We start from the raw sequence: 27,594 nt of genomic DNA on the forward strand, positions 1-27,594 counted from the left end.
ACGCCCTTAAATATTCCTGGTTCGGAGGCCTCGCCCACTGAGGTCAAACATGCAGAGGAAAAACGCTGGTTAGAAAAGAAACCTTTCCGACAAACAGATCGGCATCCTGACATCCGAGATGGAGCAAATTAAAGACGTGCTTTTTGGCAGTCTTAAGAGTGGAATAAAAGGGGCCCATAAAAAACCTGTATGGAAAAGAATAACGGATCACAAATCACCTGTACATTTATCGAGTGGTAGTTTTTGTGATTGATGAATGCGTAATCATTCATGGATGGTGCCTTCAGACGCACATGAGTACAATCAATTGCTCCAATCACAATTTTTATTTTTTTAATTCGTTTTAAGAATCCGTTTTGATCTGTTCTTAATATGTGACTGCTTATGCTTAATGACAGCTGAGGTTTGTTCATTATTTTCAGCCAGATTTTGCTGTGCTGCACCGCAAATGCATAGGCTGAAATTTGCGTACACGATCTCAGACCTGACGTGAGATTTGGTCGTAGCTCCCGCTCACGTCCAAATTGATAAATGCCGAAGTTTGCCAGGAAATGGTCGTACAAACGTTTTTCTGCCGTACGTTCGTTTGATAAATGAGGGCCAGTCTGCCCTCGACACATTGCACTGTGTAAAACTGGAGTTTGCTTAGTGTAGCTCAACTGAAATGAAGTGAATTGATGAAATAAAAGACTGAACTCAAGAGTGGTCCAAAAATGTAGGCACATATGTATCTCTGAATATACAAGTAAAGAAGGGTATTATGGGTAACTGTAGGTCACAGAGGCTCTCTACAATATGTCTTGCATGCTGATTGGCTGATTTCAACTTATGTCAGGAGGCAGGTTTAAAATGGAAAAGAAAAAAACATGTAAACGTTACACTCATTATGTGCATGAGTATAAAAGGAAAAGCCAACCACCGTGCAGGAGGCTTTACTTTGTATAATTCAATTATTGACTGAAATTAAGAAGAAAAAAAGAAAAATAAGGAGCCACAATTGGCTGATGACGCAGCAAATATGGTTCGTCTGTTCTTTAGTTTTAAATCAAAGCAATCTCAACAGTACATTTATGGCCATTACATGTAAAATAACTATTTATTTTATTCATGACAAATCTTTTGACAGCAAGTGGAGGGTGGAACTGTTCACACAGCAAGACAGTCTACCAGACAGGCCAGACTTTCACCTGATTGCCAGATTTTTAAATGTCCAAGTGATTATTCAGGTGTCATGACCCCCTAAAACTGCACATTTAACAGCAACTGATACAACCGATTTGAAGCTAAGACCATGTGCCATTCTTAAAGCTGCAGTCGGCAAGTCTAGAAGATTGAGTTGACTCGAATTTAGAATGTTTACAACTCTCATGCCCTTTCCCCACTATCACCGAGCTTGTGTTTTCTCTCATCGATAAACAGCATGGAGTACATGCTACATGGAGCTAGGCTGGCTAACTCACTCACTAGATAGCAACTGCTAATGTCATTTTGCGTATGCCTAGCTTGAGGCGTTGTGCCTGTGATATTGTAAAATGCGCAAGCAGGGAGGGCGGGATCTGTGGTGTGTACATGAACTGTGCAAAACAATGTGCACGTAGAGGCGCGTTTTTTTCTAAGACCAGATGATTTATGTTGTTCTATCGGAGCATAGTGTCGGCTTCCATGAATATGATCAAACAAATGTTGCCGACTGGGACTTATATGCCTAATGCTTAGCAACATGAATCACGCAAATTGTGTCAAATGCCAGCATATTGATTCATTAGATCAAGAATCAGTGCACAAATCAAAGATAGAACATTGATAGAACATATCTATCAACACAACCTGAGTTCCATATAGGAATCAGATCAACTACTATTCAAGGTAAACGCATGTTACACACACACACACACACACACACACACACACACACACACACACACACACACACACACACACACACACACACACACACACACACACACACACACACACACACACACACACACACACACACACACACACACACACACACACACACACACACACACACACACACACACACACACACACACACACACACACACACACACACGCCTAGTTGAAAAAAGGTCAATCAATACAATACGGTGACGAGAGGGAACTGTGCCGTCTGTTATGGCTGGACAACGAGCATGGCTCTCACCCAACAGGAAACAGACAATGAGTTCTGCTGTCTGCTGGGACACACAGACCTGTGTGCGTAAGGGATGTCTGTGTGTACAGGTTTGTATGTTGAGTGGATGGGATAGGCTTTTTGAGGGGATGCACTATGGTCTGTTTTCTTATCCAATTGTGTGTGTATGAATCCGTCTGGCTGTGGATGCATTTGTCTATTTATCTCTCGACTTCTATGTGTCTGTGTGGGTTTGAGGCTGGGATCACAGGACTAAGGCACGTGAAGAAGAGGAATCATGGAGTCAAGAGCTGCACGTTCACAGTACTTCCTCCCAGACTGTTTATGTTGGGACTGAGTGTGTAGTCTAACCGGTGTTTTTTTAATCCGAAGCTGTGGGCCCCACGTCCGACCTCCCTGATTTAAAATTGTTTGAGTGTTTTGATTATGTCTGCAGGTTTTTAAACTTATAGTTATTTTCAAATATCTTTTTATGGATAGATGGAGGATTTGTCAGTGTTCCAAGAATATAAGAAGCATGTTTATGAGATATCCTGAACCCTCGCAATGTCAAAAAGTATTCATGGCGCAACATGACAAAAATGATATTAATGCATTTTGTCATGCCTATCATTATTATTTGTCTCACTTCTCTTTGGAAGATAACAACGCTTCATAAGTTTGAACTACAGCAAGTTACCATAAAATCATTTTGGGGATGTAAGTATGTACAGTATAATGCTGCCATGGAGTCAGATGATCCCCAGCTTCTTGGCCTATATTTGTTTACTTGTTGGCAAATTGGCACCATCAGAAGTATGCTGAAATTGCTAACATTCAATGAATTCATGAATGTTAAAAAAAAACAACTATAACTGGATAACTTTTCTTTTCATCTCTAAGTGAATTTTTGGATGTTTATCCCTAATGGAGGGATAATGATATATTTGTAGTATTTATGGCTTGAATTGCATTCTTTCTTTGGTCTTTCAAGTACCTTAACTGCCTCCATGAGCTGTGTGTCACAACCATTGCTGACAGTGGATATCCCAGATCAGCAGACCAAACAACAATACCAACAGAACACCAGCTTTGCCTCATGTCTCTCCCTCTGTGCCCCCATTCTGCTACCCTGCGCCCCCCTGGGGAGGCACACCTCAAAGTTTGCAAATCTCTGGATAATACTCTATATGTAGTTTTGATTGTATTTCTGTGTGTGTACATTTTGGGCCAAGCTGCAGACTCCTCCACTAAGACAAGTAGAAAAGGATAGATGTAGCACTGTGCAATTGAGGTTTTGTTCTATTTTTGCAGCTGCTACTGCTGAGAGAACCTTTGACTGTGGTTTGTCCACATTATCTTTGGCAAACAAGACCCAAAACATGACCTGACCGCTCCTCTCCATCACATGTTTCTCTCCCTAGAGACACGTTTCACTGCATAACGTGATAGATGAGACAAGCATTTGTGACCAGATAGCTTAATGTTCCACTTTAAATAAATTCATTTTGCAGCAGAACTAAATTTTTACACCCAGGGCCAACTACATACAGATGCCACCAGCTAAAAAATGCCTATTTAAAAGTGTCTGACATTTCGGTTTATGGGCCATTGTTGCCATGCATCTCATCAATGTTATGTAATTATCTTGGAGCTGTCATGCAAACTTTGCTTGAGGATTCAGACTATTTCCATAAAGTGACAATAGTGTACTTCGTAATTTATTTCAGCCAATGGATCCCATGTGCTTCAACCTTTACAGCAGAGTGTGCTAAAAGGGAAATTGACCCATTATTATTGAGGAAAGGATGGTAGATTCTTCCTAATAGCTCTGCTGTAATGACCCTGGCATCTGCAAGACATTGTACGGTCTCCAAAACATTACTGGAGCAACTTGGCCATCATTCAGCTTCGTCAGGCCTCTGCTGAGAATTGTGAACCCTCTGATAAGGCGACCTGCAGGCTGAAAAGTACACAAAAAGCCTAAATTAGTCCTTTCAGAGCTCATTTGGCTTCAGGCTATCTGAGTCATCACCATCTGTCAAGTCATTAGCAAATCCCCGAGTCATGCAAGGCTTTTTACCTCTGACAATGACTGAGTGAGATATGACTGTATATCTCTTACAACCACAGCATGTAAATGGGTCAAAAAACATAACCACAACACATTCTACAGCAATTATCAAGATGAATAATCCAAGTCGACAATTTTGAATTTTTGGACTGTTGGTTGGACAAAATCATTTTGAACTCTTGGACTACACATAAATCACTACAAATATAAAGCAAACACTCTAGCTGGAGCAAATACAGGACCAGTCTGATGTAACTGTGTGACCTGAAAAGCTGATACTGGCAATCAGGCTTCCTGGAGTGCTAATGTGCTGTTCCTGTCTGATAACCAACTGATAGGAACATCCTCTACTAGCCAACAGGATTCCAGTCAGGATTCAGTCTGCCTGCTGACCCTGCAGCCCCTGACCTGTGATCACCTGCCAAGGCAGTTTCCATTGAAGCCGGGCAGCGAGTGAGAGATTTACCCCATGCAGTGTTTTTATTATTAACCCAATCTTATGACAAAGAATCAATGGAAAAAATACACAAACACACATACACTCATAGAGACACGTTCCTTTGCCCCAAACTATCAAATATCTGTTAAGGGGAAGTGCATGTAAAGATTTAACCAAAAGCAAATGTGTACATCAGTAGTTGCAAGAAGAAAAAGTTTTAATTTCGTCAAAGATAAACTTACAAGCCCACTGTGTGTGCGTGCGCACACACACACACACACACACACACACACACACACGTGTCAGCCTTTTCTACTCTTTCCAATTTTCCGGAAGTCTGCTGGAGCCTCCCACTGCTCTGGGCCCCAGCGGATGACTTCTTATTGTGGGTTTGGAGCCCCAGAGCAATTAGATGAGTTTATGGTAAGCGCTAAGAAGCGGAGAGGCTTGTCATTCTGTCAGAGTTGATTTCCCCCTCGCTCTAAAACGCGACCTCTCTGGACTGCCAAGGGTGGACGTGGGCCACGGCCGCGTATTTGAAAAAAAAGGAAAGAAAAAGATTTGGAAGTGGAACATTTTTGAACCCTGCAGTGATTCTGTTTTAACTTCCTGTAACTACATTTTGTTGCTAAGCGATCTGAGTCAAAACATGCCTGCTGGCGACAACTGTATTTAGTGCCAGGGAACATAAATCATTTTTATCCAGTAAAAGCGGGCTGATGGGGAGTTGCAGATTTATTATTGTATGGATAGATGGGACCCACAGTGGCTTGGTGAAGTTACAGTACCATGTATGCATTCTGACTAGCAAGGAAAAATCACTGCATAACTCTGAACCTCCTGTCATATTCTCCTGAGCAACAATGTCTGTCATCATACGATCCAAGTGCTGTGGTAGGTTGTAGGTATTCATAGGCCACAGATGGAATTTGTATATCAAAGTAGTACAAACAATGGTGAGGTATCCTGCCATGGCATGACACAGGTGCAGAACCCAAAACACATTATAAACAGTGAAAGCACTAGCATAGCATTCCCTACATGAATGAAAAAAAAATCTATGCTGCACCTCCCTGTGCGTCCCAAGAGCGTTTCCCAACACTGTTGATGTCTTTTTTCCAAGTGCAGTGCCAACAAAATACTTCATCTGCTCCACCTCTGAGGCCTGTGTATCCTCCTGAGTCTCCACGAGATTCACCTCTTTACCGAAGTATTTGCTGGAAAACTAAATAAACATGGTTACACAATGGAAAGGGGGTCTTATGTAACTGACACCATCCATGCCGTGGCCCAAATGTAACAATCTTCATGGCCCTGAACTTCAATCGACCCCCCTACCAAATCCATACACGTGTATGCTCATAATGTATGTACAACATTGACCTGTGGTGTAAGACAGTGTTGCCTCTTACAGAGTTGATCATTCCAAAAAAAAAAAAAACCACGGCTGCACTTTATATGATCAGTGTGCTTAATTGTGGCCAAATTGTGTCTAAAATGTGAATTCCTAGCTTATAAATGTTCATCTGTAGTTGTCCCAGTAATATGTTTGTTGTGTACTGAAGTAGCATGTCATATGATATGGTTATAGATAGTTTGAGAGAAATAATTGGATTACTTTAATTCAACAGGGAAATCATGCTATTTTCAACAACTGGTTGTTCTGGATTACTCATCTAAAGTGTTATGGTGTAATCACTGTTACTTTCTTTAACAGACCAGACCTAGGTTGCACCCTCTGACTAGTATGAACATGCCCACAGCCTTAAATGTTGGTGTTGAGTAGTTGCAGGATTTATTCATGGACAAACGGAAACTCTCGTGTCTAGACCACAAGTGTATCACATGTGTTTCACTCACAACTCACATTTTAATCATTTTTAATCTATTCAGTAGTCCGAACTGCGTGTTACAGGCTTAGCTGCGACCTGACGCGCTTATTTTACGGTAACTGTAAAGAATGGCCAGCTGTTATCTACACTCTGCATTTACTGCCACTAGATAAGTTCACTGGACTGAACATTTATCACCACCTGACAACTTTACTGTTTCTTCTCTGCTGGTATCCTCAAAAGCTGTCCGATCCACTCCCCACTACTATGCCCGTGATGGTAAGCCTGTGCATTAAAACGGCAGAGGCAGCAAGTCAGTGTCACGCTGATTCATTTTGAGAAAGAGAAAACGTCCAGTAGGAATTCACTAACACAATTCCTCCACTTCGATTCACTAACTCCGACTAATAATGTAACTTTATCATTCACTCAAGTGACTCAGTGGCAGACTTTCACGGTTATAGGGCTGGCCCTCGCCCAGCAGTGCAGCCAAAAATACCTGGACCTTACTGCAAGAGCCATTAGGTAAGGTGTTAATGGCAAGATCAGATGTTTATTAACTCATCAAATACTTGTTGCATTGATATCTGAGGCTGAGGTTGAATATGATGCCATTGGCCCCTTCTATCACTGCTGTAGAACTTAATGTAGCAGTGATGTAGGTTGTTAGGCCATGACACATGGCATATTTCTGAGTCACAGCAGAAGGTCAAATGTATTTGTAACTAAAGACAAATCGATACCTGAGACAAAATTGATACAGATGATACAAGTTTGCTTTCCACAATAACAAGGTATTGTCTGGTATTGGAGTCAGAAACTTCTGTCACGACCAACCGTAATTCCCAAAAATCTGATAAGTAAAGCCACTTCTCACCCATCAGAATTTAGACATACGTAAGAGTGTTGTACAGCTTTACTCCTTTTTAATGTGTGTCTTGAACTTTTAAATGTATGCTTTCTCTTTGTATACACATTTATTAGCTGTAGTACTGCAACAGTTTTTGTATTTATCAAATCAGTTTCTCCATTTTTTCAATTAAGCATTTCATCTATAGGTCAAAAATCACAAAGGCGTCACCTTCGAAATTCTTGTTTTGTCTAACCAAAAGCCCAATAAGATATAATTTGTAGTGATATGAAATGTGTACAAGCTACACACATTCATAACTGGAACCAGCACATGTTTGCCATAAATCACTCAATCAGCTAATTATTTTCTGGATTCATCAACTAATCGTTTCAGCCCTGACGCATTTCTGCTGGCTCTGCGTGTGCTCTGTGCGTGACTGAGGAGATTGGCTGGTGGTTGATGAATGTGTGTGTTTTCAGTATGATCCTTGGCGTGAGAACAGACTGAGAGCGGACATCACACCATACTGTGACAGCCGAGGGCAGACAGGGGAGGCAACACACACCTCCCTGCCCGGCCCTGATACCTGCCCTGCCCCTCTGGACCTCTCACACATCCACGCACACATACACACCCAAAATCCTATCCATCATGCACATGTGAATGCGTATATGCACACACATACAATGCTCTTTACCACTGTTAATTTACACCTTTTGCACTATATGCCTAATATGCAAATTATCTGTTTGTGAACATGTCCTAAGCTGCCAAAAACAAGGATCATCAAACCGCAGTCAGACACATCAAAGTCCTCTGAAAACATGCAGTTAATGATTGATGCCTGATTATTTTGGCTGGGATACTTCTTCGAGTCTGAACACCTCTTTCTGCTTATAAGAGAAATACAGTATGTCATCAGGGGTGTTGGGAATATTTGCAGACACATCCCAATGCCGACATGCATATACATCCCCACAAATTACAGTAATTGCTAAATGTAGCCTCAAGCTGTAGGTCATTGCTGTAGGGTACATACTGGTAATGTGTGAAAGAGTGTTATGGTTTAATTTATTAGTTGCTACCAACAAGCTTGGCTACATACTTACAGCTGTATGATATCCTGGCAATTAATACAATTTCCCTCTCTTTCCAAATAGAAACAGAACTATCTCCATGGCTGTAATAAATACATTAGGAAAGATGTTTGTAAGTTGAGCGAAACTAGCCTTTAAAAGGTTATTAGATGTCAGCATCTCAGAACAGATGTAGCCGAGACACACTACTGTAACACATTCACAAATTACACATAGGTGCAAGAGATGCGACGGAAGAGCACTCTCCCTGTGGCCTCCAGCCTCCTCCTGACACTGAGAACATTGTGGCACCCAGTCGACACATACTGTCTTCTGACTCACCCTCATGTGGAAACTAGACACCTGGGTCTCAACTCCTGCATCTAAGAATGACTGGACTCACATGCACACACAGTGAGCATGTTTGTGTGAATGAAGAAATGTTTAATTGTTAAAGCCTCTGAACACCCACACAGGTGTTTTCAGTTGTTCTGGCTGATTAGACCTCTGCTTAAAGGTGGACAGATCTTGGATGAGAATTTATGAGGTCACAAGTATCCATCTACCATTAAGAATGATAAAGGTGTACCAGGTGAAACGAAGCTACCAGGACACTCAAGAAGATGTCAATCACAGTCTACACTCCCACACAGTGCTAAGAAGAGGTCTAATCAACCAGATTAAATGAAAACACCTGTGCAGGGTTCAGAGCCCTTAATACACGCATTCCTTAATTTAATTCATGCAGACCAACAAGCAGTAAGCCTATACTACTACACTACCTATACTATCAGCTTTGGTAGTAAAGAAATGAAAGATCAAGTGTGCAGGTTTTACACATCAGTGTGTTTACAGGTTACTGAAGGAGCTGGGAGAAATCTAATCGACCTAATCAAAATGTTAAAAAAAGTGATATTACCAGTCCTCTGTAGCCCACTCATCATCTCTGCTTGAAGCTATTGGTTTCCAGACTACATTAATGGTTACTACCATAAGATCCCTAAGGATACACCCAAACTACACGTTTTTCAAGCTTGTAAGCTTTAGTTTGGATATTTTAAATTAAACTAATTCTCACACATTCTCAAAGACCCAAGTAACCCAGAGAGAAACTTTAGACGGAGGGTACTGGCTTTCTATTAGAACCGTCATTTTAAATCAAACTAGCTTCAGTATCAGAATATTGATATCAGCTTATGTCTTGTTCCTTCCAAGGCCTCATGAAAAAAATACACAGAATACTCCTTCCTCCAGCTATGAGCATTCAGTGCATTATAAAGACTTGCTTCCTCTTAAATCATTGGATCATTAGCATGGCCTCTGTTAATCCCACTTCAAATTGCTCACATATTCAGTAGTCTTACTAGAATTTCTTCTTCGTTAATAAAAATCACAGTTGCATATAAATATGTTTTATATTTCATGCTTTTTAGCAGGATCATGTGCTATATGGGTACAAAAGGACCACATATTGTTCAACAGCTGAAATGATCTCATTACTTTGACCAAGATTCACTAACTGTTAAATTAAATTTGAGAGTGCCCCTTACTTTAGAATGATTAAAAACTACTCTGCAGATATCATTAGTCAGACTGAATGATGGAGCCGAGAAAAAATGCTAACTCAGAAGGCGGCTCTGGAGCGAAAATAGCATCTAAGATATATCACTTTCATCAAAGACTGATGTGTAGGTCTTTTCATCGAGGCAGAGAGCAGAAAAAGTCCATGCAGTGACAGGAGTATTTGCTCCACGTTGTGATGAATGGGCCAAAAATTAAAAGAAGACATGTGAAGCTTGCATCAAAGACAACATATTAACACTGATGATGAATTATCATCCATTTGTGATTAGTGACTATGTCAGCAGAAACAGAAAGATGCATTCCTGGTCAGTTTCAGGTCTATGTAATCTATATAAAACTGCAGCACTACAATGGGTTTGTTGGGTAAAATGGACATTTTGTAAGCAGGAAACAAGGAGACAACAGCAGATAAGGATTATATACTGGAGCGTGCTGGAGAGACAAATCACTTCATGTTCCCGTCAGAAAGATAATTTTGAAACAATATTGGCTTTGTGCTCAGAGAGTTGAGCAGATGTGAAAACAGTGTTTTTGCCTAGGCAATGCTCTGGAGGCTCTGCATTTTCCTAGAGACACCGCTACAGTGATGTACGAAATATGACTGATCTTTGCTTTAGCTCGTCGTCCCAGGACGCGATCCAACAATGAGACGTGAAATTGACATGATTGAGTGTGTGCCTGCTATATCAGCCAAAAAACATGGTATGGGGGGTAAATGTAGGTATGTCTGTAGGTGAGAGCTTTTAAATGTGTGGAATTCAATACAGATTTATATGCATCCCACTATGTGTTAGCTCTGTTTGAATGTCTTTTTGTTTTCTAGGGTTTAAACAAAGACTAGTTATACTGGAAATTAATGAAAGGGTGTGAATGGGCTGGTTTATTTTGAGGTGCGTGTGTTGAAATGGTTGTAGAAATCATAGCAGTGTTGTGTACCGGGGGTCTGGGTCATGCATGCTTGATCTTATATGGTCGGCCTCTCTGGTACTGTTCTTAACTGGTTCATTTCTTACCTCAAAGATCGACACTTCTTTGTAAGTATGGAAACATGTTCCTCAGAAACCCACAAAATAAAGTGTGGTGTTCCCCAAGGGTCAATTTTAGGTCCAACTCTTTTTAATCTTTACATGCTTCCCCTTGGGGACGTCATCAGAAAGCACGGCATCAGCTTTCATAGTTATGCTGACGATACGCAACTGTATATCGCCGTGTCCCCTGATGACACAGGACCTATGGATGTCCTTTTTAACTGCATTTTAGATATCAAGACATGGATGGCAGGAAATTTCCTACAGCTCAACCAGGAAAAAACAGAGATTTTACTCATTGGTCCTGAGGGCCAGAAAGAGAAACTTTTACCAAAGTTACAGAAATTTAAACTATCACAATCTGTAAAAAATGTGGGACTCTGAGCTCAGTTTTATTCCACACATCAAAAATATAACAAAAATAGATTTTTACCATCTTAAGAACATAGCCAGAGTCCACCCGTTTCTCTCTCAGGCCAGCACGGAGGCGCTGATGCATGCTTTTATCTCTTGTTGTATAGACTACTGTAATGCCCTGCTCTCTGGCCTTCCCAAAAAGAGCATTTCGAATCTACAATTATTACAAAACTCAGCTGCACGAGTGCTGACAAGGACCAGAGGGCGGGAGCACATAACACCAGTTTTAAAGTCACTGCATTGGCTCCCCGTGCGTTTCAGGATTGATTTTAAAGTTCTTCTACTAGTTTTTAAGTGTCTTAACAGTCTTGGGCCCTCTTACCTATCTGATTTGCTTTTACCTTATCGGCCGCCGCGGACCCTGAGGTCCTCCGGCACCGGCCTTTTAACCATACCACAGGTAAGTTCAAAAAAGCACAGGGAGGCGGCTTTCAGTTGTTATGGGCCCCGACTGTGGAACAGCCTGCCGGAGAGCCTCAGGGTCGCGGAGACTGCTGAGGTTTTTAAAAAGAGGCTTTAGTTAATTGATTTCTTCTAGGCAGTGCTAATCAGAGCACTTTTTATCCTTTTTTACTGTTTTAATCTCTGTGTTTTAGCCTTCATGCTTTTATTTATTTGTATGGCCTCATGTCTTATGCTCTTATGCTTTTATTTTCTATTTCATGTTTTAGCCTCTATGCTTTTATGCTTTTATGTTTTAGTCCCTCGTGTTTTTAGCCTCCATATTTTAACCCTTTACTGTTTTAGGCAACAGTTTTTAATCTCCAGTGTTTCCTCAGGGGGCCTGCCAGTTTGGGAGTTGTCTCTGGTCTGGCCGCGGGGGGTGCTGTCCCGTGGACAGTTCCGGCCCGGGCAGCTAGAGGGCTCTACCGTTTGGTGCAGAGGCTCCTGTCTGCCTGGGTCAGGGTGGTCTCTGTGGCGGTGCTCCCTGTGACCTTGGACTGGGACCTCTCCCAGTGTGGTTGGCCCCCCAAAAGTAGCTTCCTCTAGACTCCTCTGTACCACAGGTCTTGCTGCCCGGCCATGTCTCTGTAGTGACAGCTAGTGTTTGCGTAGGTGTGAGTGTGTGTCTCTGTGTGTCTGTGTGTCAGCGGGGCTGTGTGTGTTTATGTGAATGTGTGAATGAACGTATATACATTTGTGTATGTCTCTGTGCATGATTGTGGGAGGGTTGGGTTCTTTTAACTTTCTTCTCCTGATTTTATTTGATGTTTCTCTTTTTCTGTTCATCTCTGTAAGGCACTTTGCGATACTTTTCTGTATGAAAAGCGTCATATAAATAAAGGTTGATTTGATTTGATTTGATTTATATAAATACAAAAACCAGCCCGTCCAAGTAAAATTAGGCAAAGGGGTGAAGAGTTTAAGATTTGCTCAGTGTCCCTGACGCAGATCACTCAGAAAGAACCACAGTCAAATGATGGACATGATGGGCCTAAAGTTACAGTAGCACTTGGAGGAATTTCATGGGGAAAAAGTGCTTCTTTGAAACTAGTTTGGGATTATTAAAGTTAATTTTTAATTTATATCCCTTGTTTTTACTGTAACGATACATTTGGTCTTCAGTGTTTCATCGCTTACTTCATTCTTGATAGAGCTCCAAGTAACCAGAAGCACTGCTCTGTTTCAAACAGACACAAAGTGCCAGAACTAAAACAGTTTCAACCATGTTCTTTCAACACTTCAGTTAGCCCTGCCTACACTACATGTCTGAATCATGTTCAGAATTAGATTATTTCAGTTAGTGATCTCATTGGAAAGTAGACCATTTAAGTAAGTAGTCTGATGGTGGGTTCCTTTGATCATCTGACAATTTAAACTGCCAACTGGGGAAAATTACAATCACGTCAACCCCCTGGTGGTAATTACAAGTGGGATATAAGGAGTGTTTTGACAGGCTCACACCTGTAGTCACACAGTGGAGGCAGTACGCACGTCAACATTTTCATGTTTAACTTTTCAGTTGCATTCCCAGACCACTTTAATAGATCATTCATCTTCGTCAAACCTCAAATCATGTCAGCATTTCAGTATTCTGTTTAAAGCATGGAGAGAGGTGCTATAACTAATGATAGTTTTCCATTATTGATCAATCTATTTTCCTTAAAATGTCAGAAAAGGTTGAAAAGTGAAACTACTGTTTGCCAATGACTCCCAAAACAAGATATATGACCATTCTGTGTAACTGAATTTGTGTAACTGTTTTAAACACATGGTTAATGTTGTGAAACAGAACTACTTGGTAAACTTTGTCCTCTTTCATATGTGGTCCTACTTTTTTTGCAATGTGACTTTGGAATTCATGCAACTTTTACGTCACTCCAGATCGACATTCGTCACAGTTCTGCACTGGCAGAAGTCACTCATGTAGTGATCCAACAACTCCTGCATCCGCCTGCTACAGAAGCAGTCATTGCTCCACAAAAATAATTTATTAAAAATTTGGCATGGTTCTCTTTCTCCTATTCTGCTAATGAATTCCCACTGCACAACTATCAACGCTGATTTCAGTGACCTCGGTGTACTTCTGTATGACAGTGTGCTGTGTATGATGTCTTTGTTGTTGTTCTTATGCACTGATGCGATGTCGGTTACGAACCAGTTCATACTGGAATCTAATATGGGTCGCATTTAGAAATCAATGTGAAAAACCAAACGGAAGAAACTAATTGGATTTGAGCAATACACCCTTAACCTGTAGCCTTTGATCCAGAATAACATCTTTCAACTGGTTCCCACTCCCCCTCTGGATGAATAGCAATAACTTAGGCGACCCTGTAACTTTTCCATCATATGGTCAAAACTTCAACATCTAATTGTTAATTACAAACGCCCTGCAAAACTGATTCCTAGACAAGCTCATATTTCATTTGCTCTGGTAGTATGTCTGGCCCCTCTCACACTCAAACAAATTTCCAGCGGCTTGAGGTCTGACGGTCCAAACACAACCACTTATCTCATTTGGGGAGGATTAAAGACAATGCCTGACAACGTCACCGTCCAGTCTGCAGCTCTGTCCAGCGCAATTTACCAGACCAAGCTCATATCAAGCTGTCAAACTAAGGTAACGCTGATACAATATGAATAAAGATTCTGTTACTGTATTGCCATTTTCTTGCATAAAATGTTTTCAGAAACATTTTTAGTGTACTATTTAGCTTTAATTTGAGGATTGTGACCCGACTGCCATAGTTTTCCGCGGACCAGGTTGCTCTGATTGGTTGTAGGTCAATTCAATTGCATTCAGAGGCATTTTGCTCTGCACTATCAATAACCCCCCTTGGAAAAAAAATGAATTAACAGAGGTTATCAGACCAATATGCATTTGTGGTTAGTCTGGTGATGCCAGGCTATGACATTTGTTGAGTAATCTATGATGGTCAACATGCTAAACATTATACCTACTGGTCATCAGTATGTTCATTGGACAGTGGGTGCACCACTTCCTCAGGTACAGGTACATCTCCGCACCAGAGGCGGCAGCCAAATCCCATCAACAGGCCTACAGATAAAATGATGGCTGTTAAGACTGCTGTTGTTCGGTGGCTGCAGAGAAAACTGGGCATTTAACCACAACAGATAACTGGGCTGACAGGAGAGACTAATGGTTCCAGCCTACAAGATGCAAGAGATTATTTTTTAGCTATGCATCTCCAGCAATCAATGAAGTTGATGTTGACAGTTTGTATCTCTCAGAGAACGTGTTGGGAGGGAGGGAGTGAGAAGTCAAGAGTGACAGAGGGAGACGAGCGACAGAAAGAAAGGAGATAGAGAGATTATAATAGCAGGAAGAGATTTATCTCAATTAGGCTTGACTGGTTTCAGTGATGTTTACAGAGTGCAGCAAAATGGGGCGGAAGCTATCACAGTATTACCAGTACAGTATTTGTTTGGTTAAGTTAGCCCCACTAAATACATACTACTGCATCAACGTATCCCCATGAACAGGTTTGTCAGTATCCTACACAGAGATCTGGACACAAATTTGTATATCCTAAGACATATATCTTAAGAAACAGTAAACGAAAGTCAGCCAACGGACCGGGATTAGTCCGCAACAACAAGGCACCAAAAATACTGTTACATGAACGATTTTAGCCTACAGTACAAATGGTGACTGGATTAGGCATGAAAACCACTTGGCTAGGATTGGAAAGAAGGCTGTGGTTTGGTTAAGTACGCCCAGGACATGACAGCCACGACCCGGGACCCCACAATCGCGGGTGAAAGTCCCATGTTTTGGCATCTTCACCACCCCAACCTACCTCCCGACGCGGCAATCTGCTGTCTCATACTACGTCTCATGCTTTCAATACGTGGAATACATGCAGAATAAATATGCAGAATTAAACAAATTAGTGTACATTACTTTTCGTTGTTCCGTATATGTACGATGAACAGCATTACTGTATCCACTGAGTTCTCAGTGTTAAAGGTGTTTGTTCTATAATCTGACAGTGCTGTTTTAACTAAATAAATATATCCTACATGCCCAAAGCAGGCAACAACTGAAAAAATTGTATTTGAGAGTTCCTGTCATTCTTTCAATATGTGCTTTAGAGATCCAAAAGCATTTCTTTAGATATGCATGGTGGACAATGTCTTCAAGTAAAGGTGCTCAGGGGGGTAATATATTTACTCCCTTTAACACCCTAGGAATCAAAGGTCAGTGAGGCAGCCCTTTAGACTTGGTGACATAACAAAGCCTGAGATATAAACTCTGCTCAAGACTGAAAGCAGTCATTTCCTGTCAGAGGAATCACCAAACTACCTGCTCCACTAAGAGGAGGACAAGGGTGCCTGTTCTTTGATTAAAACAACAACATCCCTGGAAATGCTAAGTACTTATGTTTCATGTTTAGTTTGAAATTATATTTTAATTAGTTCTGAAAAGAACAAAATCATATTTCTACAAATGTGATGCGTCTATGGGAGACATTACAAAAAGAAGAAAAGCACAACACTTTGAACCCCAAACCTTCAAGTGCAAAAGGAGTTTTGTCTACACTTATGCTGCGCCCTCTCTGACCTTAGCGTGACTTTTCTGAACACCACAGTGCCTGGCCCACTTCCTGTGTCTTCCACTGCTCCGTCTCACATACCAAACCAGACATTCACACACCCACGGTGACGGCTGAGCGTGACCCGGTCATCCTGGGAGGCTAAGAGGAGTTTCTATTCACGAGAGTCCTGCAGCTGTCTCGCAGGCTGCTGTGCCGTGCTGGGTTGGTTGGGTTGCAGTGAGTGAACCTGTAGAAAATAAGGGGGTAAGCTGACGGCAGGGAGCTCTCTGTCCTATACGCCAGACTTGCTGGTACATGAGAGGCAAAAGCCTGGCACGTGTCAACCATATTCCATCTGCCCTCTTCTCCCCTTTTTAATGGGTCATAAATTAGCGACCTTTAGTTTTGTCAGCTAGATTGCTACACAACAGTTACACCTGGCATATACTAATTTGAGTGGTGCAACCCATCATCTACATAATCTCCACCTAATAAACAATTACATTGCATCAAGGCTACATTTGAACTTCAGAACATCTGGTGCAACTGACTCCCTGCTTTTTTTCTTTACTGAATTTACACCCTTATGAACCCTATTTTTAATCTAATTTAGTCATGTAAAAGACAGAATAGCACAGATAAACTCCGACTCAAAGTAGGTTAAGATGTCTGGCTTACTTCAAACCTGTTTATAATGGAATGCAAAGACTTCATTTCCACTGCTGGTTCTCAATGTGTTTTCAACGTGAGTACATTTACATGCCAACAAAAGATATCTCAGCAGCACAGTAAATTACTATCACTATTATCATATTACTGGAAATATCATTTATTCCTCCTGTATTGAAAGCAGACTAACCTGTATTTCTCAGGCAAAATGCAAGATTCTTACTTTTTCACTGGGAGACCATCTACACTTTTGAGTAGTTGACTTGTTGCTACAGGGATCCTGAATTTCTAGTTGCTAGATGTAAATGGCATCAGCTTAACCCAAGTGAGATCTTGGAAGATATTATGATTCGATATCCTTTGTAAGAAAATGAATCAGAGATGGATGATGGCAGAGGAAGCAGCACTGCAATGTTACAAATGAACACACCAGACGAGGAGTCAGACAGACAAACATTGAAAGGAAGGGCAGGTTTAATGTGGTAGGAATGTGACAGACAGTTGGGGAAGGCACGTTGACCCTGGCCCACATGCTACTGGCGGGTTCCAGGTGTCTCACCCGCCTCCCCCGTTCACATGCGGATGTCAAGCCTCCCTGAAGGAAACCAGGTTGGTTTCGTAAGGGAAGTCATATAAAGAGCTAGAAGGATGGCGAGGAATCTGCATGGCGTCTAGTCAAAACAGGGATTCTGTGCTGTCTGGTGTTAGTTTGGGGGCAGCTACATGAGGCATGACCAGAAAGGGGCCCGCACGGATATTTAAACTGCGAGTACTGAACCTAAATATTACGTCTATAAAAACATGACCTAAATATTGTGTCTGTGAAGCAGAATTTTCCATCCTGTCTCCAGACATAAATTGACACCTAAACCTTTTACACTTGTACACAGATTTTAGCACCTTTTAATGACCATTATTTTCCAGGTTCAGTGAGCTTAACTTACAGTAACTGCTTACAGCAGTGTACCATTATAAGACACAGTAAGTATTAACTGGCACTTCCAAAACAGATAATGGCTACACATCAGGTCATCACGGTGTCTGGGCAGTACCAGTAAAGGTGTTAGATATAGTGATTATTTCATGGTGGATTTAAACTGAAGTGAATATCATTCAGCTAAATCACACAACCCCACCACATTCACTTGTTCTGATCTCAGGTCTTTTTTCTTCAGCAAAAACTGTGGGAGTAAAGAGTGAAAGTAGAGGATCAGAAAGGGATTGTCTTATTAGGCAATTAAGTTTTTCCTTCATTGTCAGACGGAAAGACTGCCAGCACAACCTGAAATTCAGGATATGAATACAAAGAAAAAGTTACGAGATTGTAGCTACTGGGAGACAAAACAGAATTATACGAAGCAGTTTATCAGAGTTCAGCAATATCACTACTTGTCATGGCTGCTGGATTAAGAGTTGAGTTTATTTTTGACCATCAATACAGAGAGTAGCCTGACATCACCACACCAAATCACAAATGTGAGTTAGTCTGGAACCTCTGAGGGTTTGTTTTTTTTTATCCCAAGAGGAGTTATCTACGGCTAAAGCCTCTGGACGAAATTGGATAGGCCTTCAACCAATGAGAGCATAGAAACATTATGTGATGTAGCGCTGAGCGACAGACATATGTAAATGGTTACAGCGTGTAGATGAGCTATGATGGTACAGCACAAATCTGTCAAGGAGTATTGGCCTTTTTGCTAAAAGAATTTGAAAATAGTGCTTCAACACAAAGTTGCAGGCATCTGGGTCGTTTTTCGAAACAGAGCTCCTCTTTATAAGCTAGGTTTATGCTTGCCGTAGTGTTCCCAGCGGAAGGGTGCGTAAGCCACGAATGATGTCATCATGACTCATTTTGTGTAAAGCATGAAGGCTCGGCAAGTTGTCAGCTGTCGTACCAAACCCGCCTCATACGAGATAAAAGGACCAGGATCTGGCCGGCTGGAAATCTGTTTGAATGGGAGGGGGACCAGACGCAGCCACCAGAGCAAATACAACATGATCTTGCAGATTTGTCTGGTTCCCAGGCCACGCAGGAACAGTACTGCAAAAGTGCTATACGTTTTCAACAACAAAACTACTTTTGAGAACACTTACATAAAATCCTTTTCAGTTGGGTTTAAACCTTGACACTATTAAGACAATCGTGGGAGAATCGAGTGTTGCATCTGTGAAGTTCCTTCACCTTTTTCATCCACTAGATATTGTGACTGTAAATAAAATCTATTGAAGAGATGAAGTCATATCTTGAATTAAACCTCCCCTGATTCAACAGGAAAACAGCAACAGTAATCTTCTAAGTAATGGTATCAAACAAACTTGAACAAGACTTCTGCTGAAGTAGAAGTTACCACTATTGAAAAAATTCACTCCAAAAATTAACATGCAGATGCTGGCTGCAGTTGCTCATTTCAAGGCTCCAGACAACTGGCTTGCACCAAAGTGGTGAGTTGGCACAGTGTTGTTTTTATGCAGATTAGGGGGAATCGCAGTTTTGACTTTAGACTTAGACATGTTGCCCGCTCTGAACAACACGTATTGCAAAAAGCAAACACAAAGAGCAATTTTTCTGGTTTCAGCTGATCAGGGAACACATACTGCATTTTTTTTTTCCAAAATCACAAAAATCCATTTCATGTATATATGTTTCGCCTTTTCCTATTTGAAACTATTTGATTAAGTAGCTGTGTGCTACCCTAACTGACTCCGGTAACAGTCCCTTTAGTTCAGGCTGAACTGCAATACATCTGCACCTTAAACTCCCTCGTCGAGTCTTTGAGTAGCCTATTACCCTTTCACATATATAAATATATAGACACCTGAACTCCTTTACCTGAGTTGGTTCTGAAAAACTATCAATAAAGTATGTAAGCAAGCAAAAACATGCCAGTTTCAATTGGCACGAGGAGTGCCAGCATTTCAAAACTTGCATCAGAGCATCTAGAGAGAGCAGTATTGATACTCAACATTCAAATTGAATGTGAACTCATCCACACCAGATCTGCAGTGCACTCTCTTTCTTCCTGCCAAACATAAATACTTGAGGACATTTTTAATTAGAGCACTAACAGGCTGCCTGATTCACTCTTTCTTTAAATTTATAGATCAGTTATTTAGACAGTGAAGGTAAGTTTAAGGACAGTGAAGGTAAAAGTTGCTACTCTGTAAACAATGGTAGGCATATCCAAAATAAACTTTTTATGCCAGGGCTGTCAGAGAATCTAGTGAAAATCTTCAAGGCACAATAGTCAATATAGTCAGTATCTACAACAGCGTCTTAAAATCTCCACTACACACTAATGGGAACAACGTAAACAGGCAGCAAAGAAATTACATTAACAACTAATGTTAATCATCAGGCGGGAAACTCTAAGGGCTCTATTTTCTACCCGTCACAAAGCGGGGGGAAAGCGGGGCACAGTGAAGTGCAACTGTCTTAGACAGAAGCAGTTGTCATTCCACGGCCAGCGCCAACATTCAGTGTGTTTACATGCAGTTCTAAAACTCAATGGGGGTTAAGGGAATACTCTGGTTTCTGAAATGCCACATAAACACCGAACCCCCGGTCAAATCAGAGTTTTCATACCCAGGTTAACAGATCTAGACAAGGAGGCAGCAGAGCAGTGGAGCCTCTTGGATCGCCAGCAACTCCTGAGCCCCACAGGTGGATGGACAAACACAGAGCCCAAGCTGCCTGCCCATGGAGCTAACATTAGCGATCTGCAACCAAGTAATAGCTTAGGTGTCCTGAACCCGGTGTTAGTCAGACCCACACTAAGATGAGGAATATGTTGTCACTAAAATGGGGGACTAGCAGACATATCAGAATGGTAAGTGTAGTTAGCATCTTTTATTAGTTTCTGATACTTTAGTTTAGCTTGTTAGCTTATAACTGTCAGTGGCTGACCGCTACAATGGCAGCGTGTTTTGGCTCTGTACTGACAGTCCGCTCGGCAGTGAAGGTTTCAGATTTCTTTGCCGGTGTTGTGTCGAAGTCTGTCCCCCGTTGAATGGTTTTTCAGACAGCAATTGGTTTATTTACTAGTGTCATTCCACCTGAAGCTGACTGAATACGTTTGAATCTCAGAGCTCATGGAAGTGCACAGACATATCCTCCTTTAGGAGATAATTGTGAAAACACCTATCTAGTGACAAAATGTACTCAGATACAAGTCACTACTGTCTCAGACATTTGAGAGGACAGAAAGAGAAGAAAAACACATTTTTAAGTGAGGGGTACTTTAACGTTGGCTCTTTGTTGGAGTGTTGTCAGACAATGCTGCAGTCTGCAGTGAACAATATTGCAGTCCATTTGGACAAGCATTTCCCATGATAATAAAGCTTTTAAGCCACAGCCTAATGGTTGAGATGCAACCTTTAAGGAATGTTTAATAACTTATTCAATTCCATATTGTCTTATGGAGGTGACCAATAATGAACTATGCAATGGATACAATCATTACAAACTGATCATTCATGCAGTGAGGAGAATGATCAAATGGTGTGAACCAATTAGTTAAATTCTCCTGCAGTAAGTCTACATGATTATTAGAGGAAAAGAAGGGAAACTCAAAGCAGACCTGATGGATGAGACTTATAGACCAACAGGTAAGCCCCTCATCATTTAAAACAGACTAAAGTGATAAACAAGCGATTCATCCCAGTTTAAATAAGAACACCTCTGAATTCCCATATCAATTCTGCTGATGCTGCATTGTGCACCTGCAATCAGCAGTATCTGATCTAAAGAGCCCCCCCTCCTGCTAATGATAAAGGAACCTAGATTGTTTGTATTTATAAAATTGTGATTACAGAATTACTCAATTGCCCTGGCAATATATTAATGACTGCATGACTCCAAAACAACTTCCAAAAGTTAAAGAACGGGTCATGAAAGCAGTGGCAGGGCTTTTCTTCTAACTGCAACTGACTGAATCTACCCTCATACGTCTTGGCATTAAATTGGCAGCAATAAATGGAAGGCTGAACATTTGTGAATCAGGGCAGAGAGAATAGAAAAGGCCACGGACAACCATGCGGTAGATTGAAAAGCTATTTCCTGATAGTCACTCATTAATCTTTCAGGTAAGAAAATAGACTTAACCAATTAAAGTCACCCCGGATGTTTGTTGAATCCTGAGAATAAAGCTTGTCTGAAGACTTATAGACAGAGCCTTCGAACATGATATCATTGATATAATTGTAACCCACCGAGCAAACACAGGCAGGAAAAGCCTCCGTCATGTCTAAAGAAAGCGACTGATCACACAAGTGTGATTCTTTCCAAGGGCAAAAGGATATTCTCAAGAGGGCTGGCAAAAACATGAGTCTAAAAACTGCCATTTCCCATTTTCCATAATATTGCAGGTCAAAAAAGGTTGTTCTAATAATAACAGCACTGTCTGTTCATAGGTGAAGAATGAGGCAGCACTCTGTAAGTGTACACACTAACATTACAAACATTAGCAAAGTACAAGCATTATAATTATTTCATAAAGTTACACAGGAGGGAGGTTCAGGCAAGCAATGTGACTTGTGAGAAGCATGTTCCTGCATTACTGATAGCTGCACCTTATCTGTTGCCATGGCAACGGTTGTAAACAGCAGGCTAGATAAGAGTTTGAAGATAACTTTTCTACAGAAATACAGATATTCCTGAGAAATGTTATGAGAGCTATAGCACCTATAAAGATTGGGTACTTTGCCTTCGGGAAAAACATGTCAGGTTTTATTGCTATAATAACAATAATGCTAGATAATGTGCTTATATACTGTGTGTTATGAGCAACAGATTGAGTGTGGTTATACAACATTTTTCTTCAGTTACATGCAGACAAAAGGCAAAAATCTTAATATCGTAAACTTAGATTAGATTATCAAAGTCACTCATTAACTGCCAAATAACTTTGATGGAGCCTTTATGATCACTTCAAGGCAAAAACAGTTTTGTTTATTTTTCACAGTGCATCCAGCAGGTCAGCACTTGAATCTACACAGTAAAGATATGTTATGGGAAATGATATCCCATTATGAACAAAAATATCCAAATCCACTGAAACACTTAGAATTCTGCCCAAGACAATGAAACCATGAATCTATCTGTGATTTTAACAGTGCTGCCTTTGCAAATATATTATTCACTTTCCTGTACCTCTGAATTTTTTTCTCCCCAATTTTTCACAGCTGACACCTCCCAGGAGAAGAACAGGGGCGAGAAACCAAATCACTGCTATCTCTTTATGAAATATGAAAAAAAAAAAAACACAATTTAAATGTGAGAAAGGGTTTTGGCAGTGTGCAGATGGCGTGCGCACATGTGCATGCTAATGTAACTTTTACTACGTCCAGAATAAATGAAATGTAGTGACTGAAGGTAGCAGCGTCGAGTTTTCCAATCAGTATCCCTGCCGCCAGTGAGGCTGGGGACCATTATAGCACCAGTGAGCCAAGTAAAGTGACTCTGATGTGAAATGACAGGGGCTTTCACAGAAGCCGTCCTATCGGGTCAATCATTGACACACACACACGCACGCACGCACGCACGCACGCGCACACACACACACACACACACACACACACACACACACACACACACACAGGTTTTGCTTTCAAAAAATGAATTAATTCATTAATTTCATTAGTTATAAAGATTCTTAGCTCCTAAAATACATGTCAATATTTTATTTTTTCTTGTTCTTTAGGTTTTAGTACCATTCATTACCAAATAAGTGCACTGTACAGCCCATTAACATGCAACAAATATCTATTTTTTTCGAAATGTCTCAAGAGAAGGCATAGTGCAGCAGAAGCATATACAAATATATATATATAAAAGCATTGTCGTCTTTCAAATGGGCGTTGCCTCATGCCTAATCACCATATCCCTTTGTATAGGCTGCTTCACAATATGGTTAAAATATGATCCCGATTTGGTACGAGATGGTGGTGATACGTACAGCTTCAGGGATGTGGGCAAACGATGAAGCCTCCAAAAAACTTTAGTTTCACACATTTTTGCAGAAGATTCAATTTGGCATTACACAGCTGGAGTGGACGCTAATTGAGTTAGTTCATTATAAACTGACTCAAAGACTTACAGGGAGACATCTTGGTTTCACAAGACACATCATTTTAAATCTCTGCTAATAATAACCTACGGACTGTCACACAGGTCAGCCACCTTAATGTTCCTCACTATAGCATGCATCCCTGCAGCCTATTAATTGCATGCCAAGTGAGCACAGCAGGCGACCGAGGGGGGAGGATGCCTTCCTCTCCACTTTCACATCAAACTTTTTTTTTTTTTAAATATATTTTCGGCGCATTCAATCATGCTGTTGAAGCTGACTCTTCCCTACCTCTCTCCTCCTGCTCTCTGCCCCGGGTCTGGTGATGAGCGCCGTGTCACCGCACACCACGGCCGCGTCCTCCACGAACACGCAGTCCGGGAGTGACTCGTCCGCGGGGAGCTCGACCACCTCCAGCCCGAGCCTCGTCCCCAGGACTTCGACGTACGCCTCGTGCTCCCTCCGCGCCTTGGCCAGGTCCACCTCCGACTGGCTGCTCCGGAGCGCTTCTTTGGCCAGGGACGCGGGGATTCCCCGGACGACGGCGTGGGTGTAATGACCAAAACCTGCCATTAAACCAGCCATGTTTTGCTTTCTCTTTACTTGGCACGCTCAAATCTGAAAAAAAGGACTAAAAAACAGCCGAACAGTCAACTCGGCAAATGAATGAGATAAACTACTACTATTTAACCCGATGCTGTCTGGCTTGCTTATTTGTTCCCCGCTAGTTTGATGGGTTTGTATTCTTTATTTACTGTAGCCCGCTACACAGTGTCAGTCAGCCTTGCTTCGGTCTCCAGGCGAGCGACAGCGCTTCGGTGACGCGCACCGACCATCACGTGTAGCAGCTACGAGTCTGTCAGCCCTCATCGAGGCGTTCAGTCCAACAAGTGACAGTCAGAAACACACTGAACCCATGGCTCAATCCATTTCACACTGGATCAGCAAAACAGAGCCTTCAAGTCAAACTCGCCCATGCTTTTAATGCGTCTTTCAGAAATAGTTCCGGTATTTCTCCATATTTCTGTAGCTTCTTTATTATGACTCAATTAGATCTGACATGATCAGTCGATTTATCAGTTAGTCAATAAACAGGAAATGATTCTTAATTCAAATACTTTGGACACCTATTAATCATTTGACGACTCTGGCTTTAGGAAATTGTGATTAGCATTGTTTTCACCATTACACGAAAAACTTTGTCAAAATGACTCATCATTTGCAGCCCTGCAATGGAGCCATTGTAATCATGTACATACTATCCACATGGGGATGTTTGTATTTGGATCAGTATCATATTATGAAAAGGTTGTGTTATAGTTAGATTTATATAGGATTCTATGACGTATATATATATATATATGCAACACATTAAGATGAATGATCAGGAACAAAAGAACTCAACAGATTTAAGAAGAGAAAACTATAATTTAAAAAAAAATAAAAGTAACTTTCATAGTATTTAATAGCAGTGTTAAAGGTTGTGATGGCTTATGGATGCCAAGCCTTCATTCCCACATATTGGGGGTGTGTGAAAAGATTAACATTTTGGTAAACTTTACAACATTTTAGTGTTTATCTTGGTGTGATTACAAAAGAAGTAGTAAGAAGCCACCATTATCTATGTCAACTTTTACCAGTAGTCTGCAAAAAGGTAGTAACTTAAAACTGTTTGAACCTTAGATTTAAACAAGGGATGGAGTGAATGGTATTTGGTAAAACTGTTTCCCAGGGAAAGAATTGTGAGGAATGAATGACCTTCACTACAAACAATAAGGATGTCATATTTGGATCTGCATACAGATAAGGACATAAAAACGGCAGAGTAAAAAGGGTAGACCCACTTGCTTCCCATGCTTTGTTAAATACAGTATGTGCCAACTGTGACAAATAAAAAGCGAGAAATAGTATATTCTTGAACCTGAGAATTTGGAAACATATGTAACTGCTTTACTTCTGGCAGACTTTGTGAAATAATGTAAACAAACTTCAAGAGCAGAGCATATTTAGAAAGGAGGATGTCTGCTTGTCCTGCAGTGTGAAAAGTGTAGGGCAAGGAGAGTGTGAAAGGAAGAGCAGTGTTAGTAAGTGTGTGTGTGTGTGTGTGTGTGTGTGTGTGTGTGTGTTTGTGTGTGTGTGTGTGTGTGGAGGAAAGGTGGGTGGAGAAGGAGTGTATATTCCCTATGGTTCCATCTAAGGAAGGTTCTGGGCCCGGTGAAACTGTCTGAATGGATGGAATGTTTCTTCAGACGTCCCAGAAGCACATTCTTCCACCGCGGGACCTCGGTTTGTCTTTTCTTGTTCCAAATTCACTCAATTATCCCTGACTGCTCTAAACATTCCAGGAGCCCCACATTCCTTTTTCCACTCCAGCCAGGATCACCAACCACCAGCCTCCTCCAAACACTAACACCTGCCCCCACCCAGACTTCTCATTCTTTTTTTCCATCATTCCTCATCACAGATTGACGTGGCCCAAGAAAAGACCCTCTCTTTCCCTTTTCTCTCCCTGTGCTGAGGAATTTGGGTTACTTTAGATGAAGGAAAGCCCTCATACTTTAGGCACACCTGGCTGGTACTTTGTGCAGTTATAAAAGAAATGAGTGAAAGCAGACGTGATCCTCCAGCTGCGGATGAAGCGGCACCAATAAGCAGCACCTCATATTCACCTGGTATAATTGGACTCATGATGAGACCCAAGACATATGAAGTGACACAGACAAACATGATTACACCAGGTGCACGGAGCATATTTAACTCAAAGCAGTCTGGCAAATGTATGAGCCTAATTACCACAGAGACTGAAGTGGTGAAACGACAATGTAAAATTCTAAAACATTTATGTTACCAGACATTTCAATAGCAGCTTAAATGGGAGACGATTCAACTGTTTTTCAGCTCGGCTTGAGAAAAGGATGCTGTGATATTTGTCATCAAACAATATTGTTCAAAACTAGTTGTTTAGCTGTTAACATGCACTCAGGCCCAAAAATTGACCTTGAGGTGTCAGTTAAGTCACATCAGTCAAAACATAACCGGAAAAGTAAACTATAGGTGGATGGGATGGTAGATTCCTTTGATCATTATCAACTCATAATCAACTCGCCAATCAAATCGTTCTATCTGATATGGTCGATGATGCTTCGCCGTTGAAGTCGTCACCTTGTTCATTGTTTTGATTGGCTGTAGCTGGCTGTAGTGCTATCCAATGGCATGCAGTGGTTTTTCGAAATGCATGCGTTGGTGCTGCCCCTTGAGTTGGTATAAAGGTCTATCGCTAAATCTACACTGTAATGAGTGTTTGAGGATATAAGCCATGGGTGTCATTTAAAATACTCAAGAACGCAAAATGAGGGATTTTATTTTCTTGCTCTTGCCAACACAGAAATAGCATTCACATTATTTATTTCATTTCACA

General features: G+C 41.2%; 1 protein-coding gene across 2 annotated transcripts in view; it reads right to left on the minus strand.

Annotated features, from left to right (window-relative positions):
- Positions 1 to 27,594, minus strand: part of ddah1 (dimethylarginine dimethylaminohydrolase 1) — an 86,043-nt gene that overhangs the window by 56,135 nt on the left and 2,314 nt on the right. The window contains exon 1 of one of the 2 annotated variants that reach the window (XM_083911540.1): positions 24,468 to 24,959. The exons of the other annotated variant lie outside the window; for it this stretch is intronic. Coding sequence (XP_083767666.1) covers positions 24,468 to 24,761 — 294 coding nt within the window. The 5' untranslated portion in view covers positions 24,762 to 24,959. Of the gene's footprint in view, positions 1 to 24,467; positions 24,960 to 27,594 lie in introns of those variants that run through there. 2 annotated transcript variants of the gene reach the window in all.

Source organism: Echiichthys vipera, assembly GCF_963691815.1.
Source record: "Echiichthys vipera genome assembly, chromosome: 3".
Lineage (NCBI taxonomy): Eukaryota > Metazoa > Chordata > Actinopteri > Perciformes > Trachinidae > Echiichthys > Echiichthys vipera.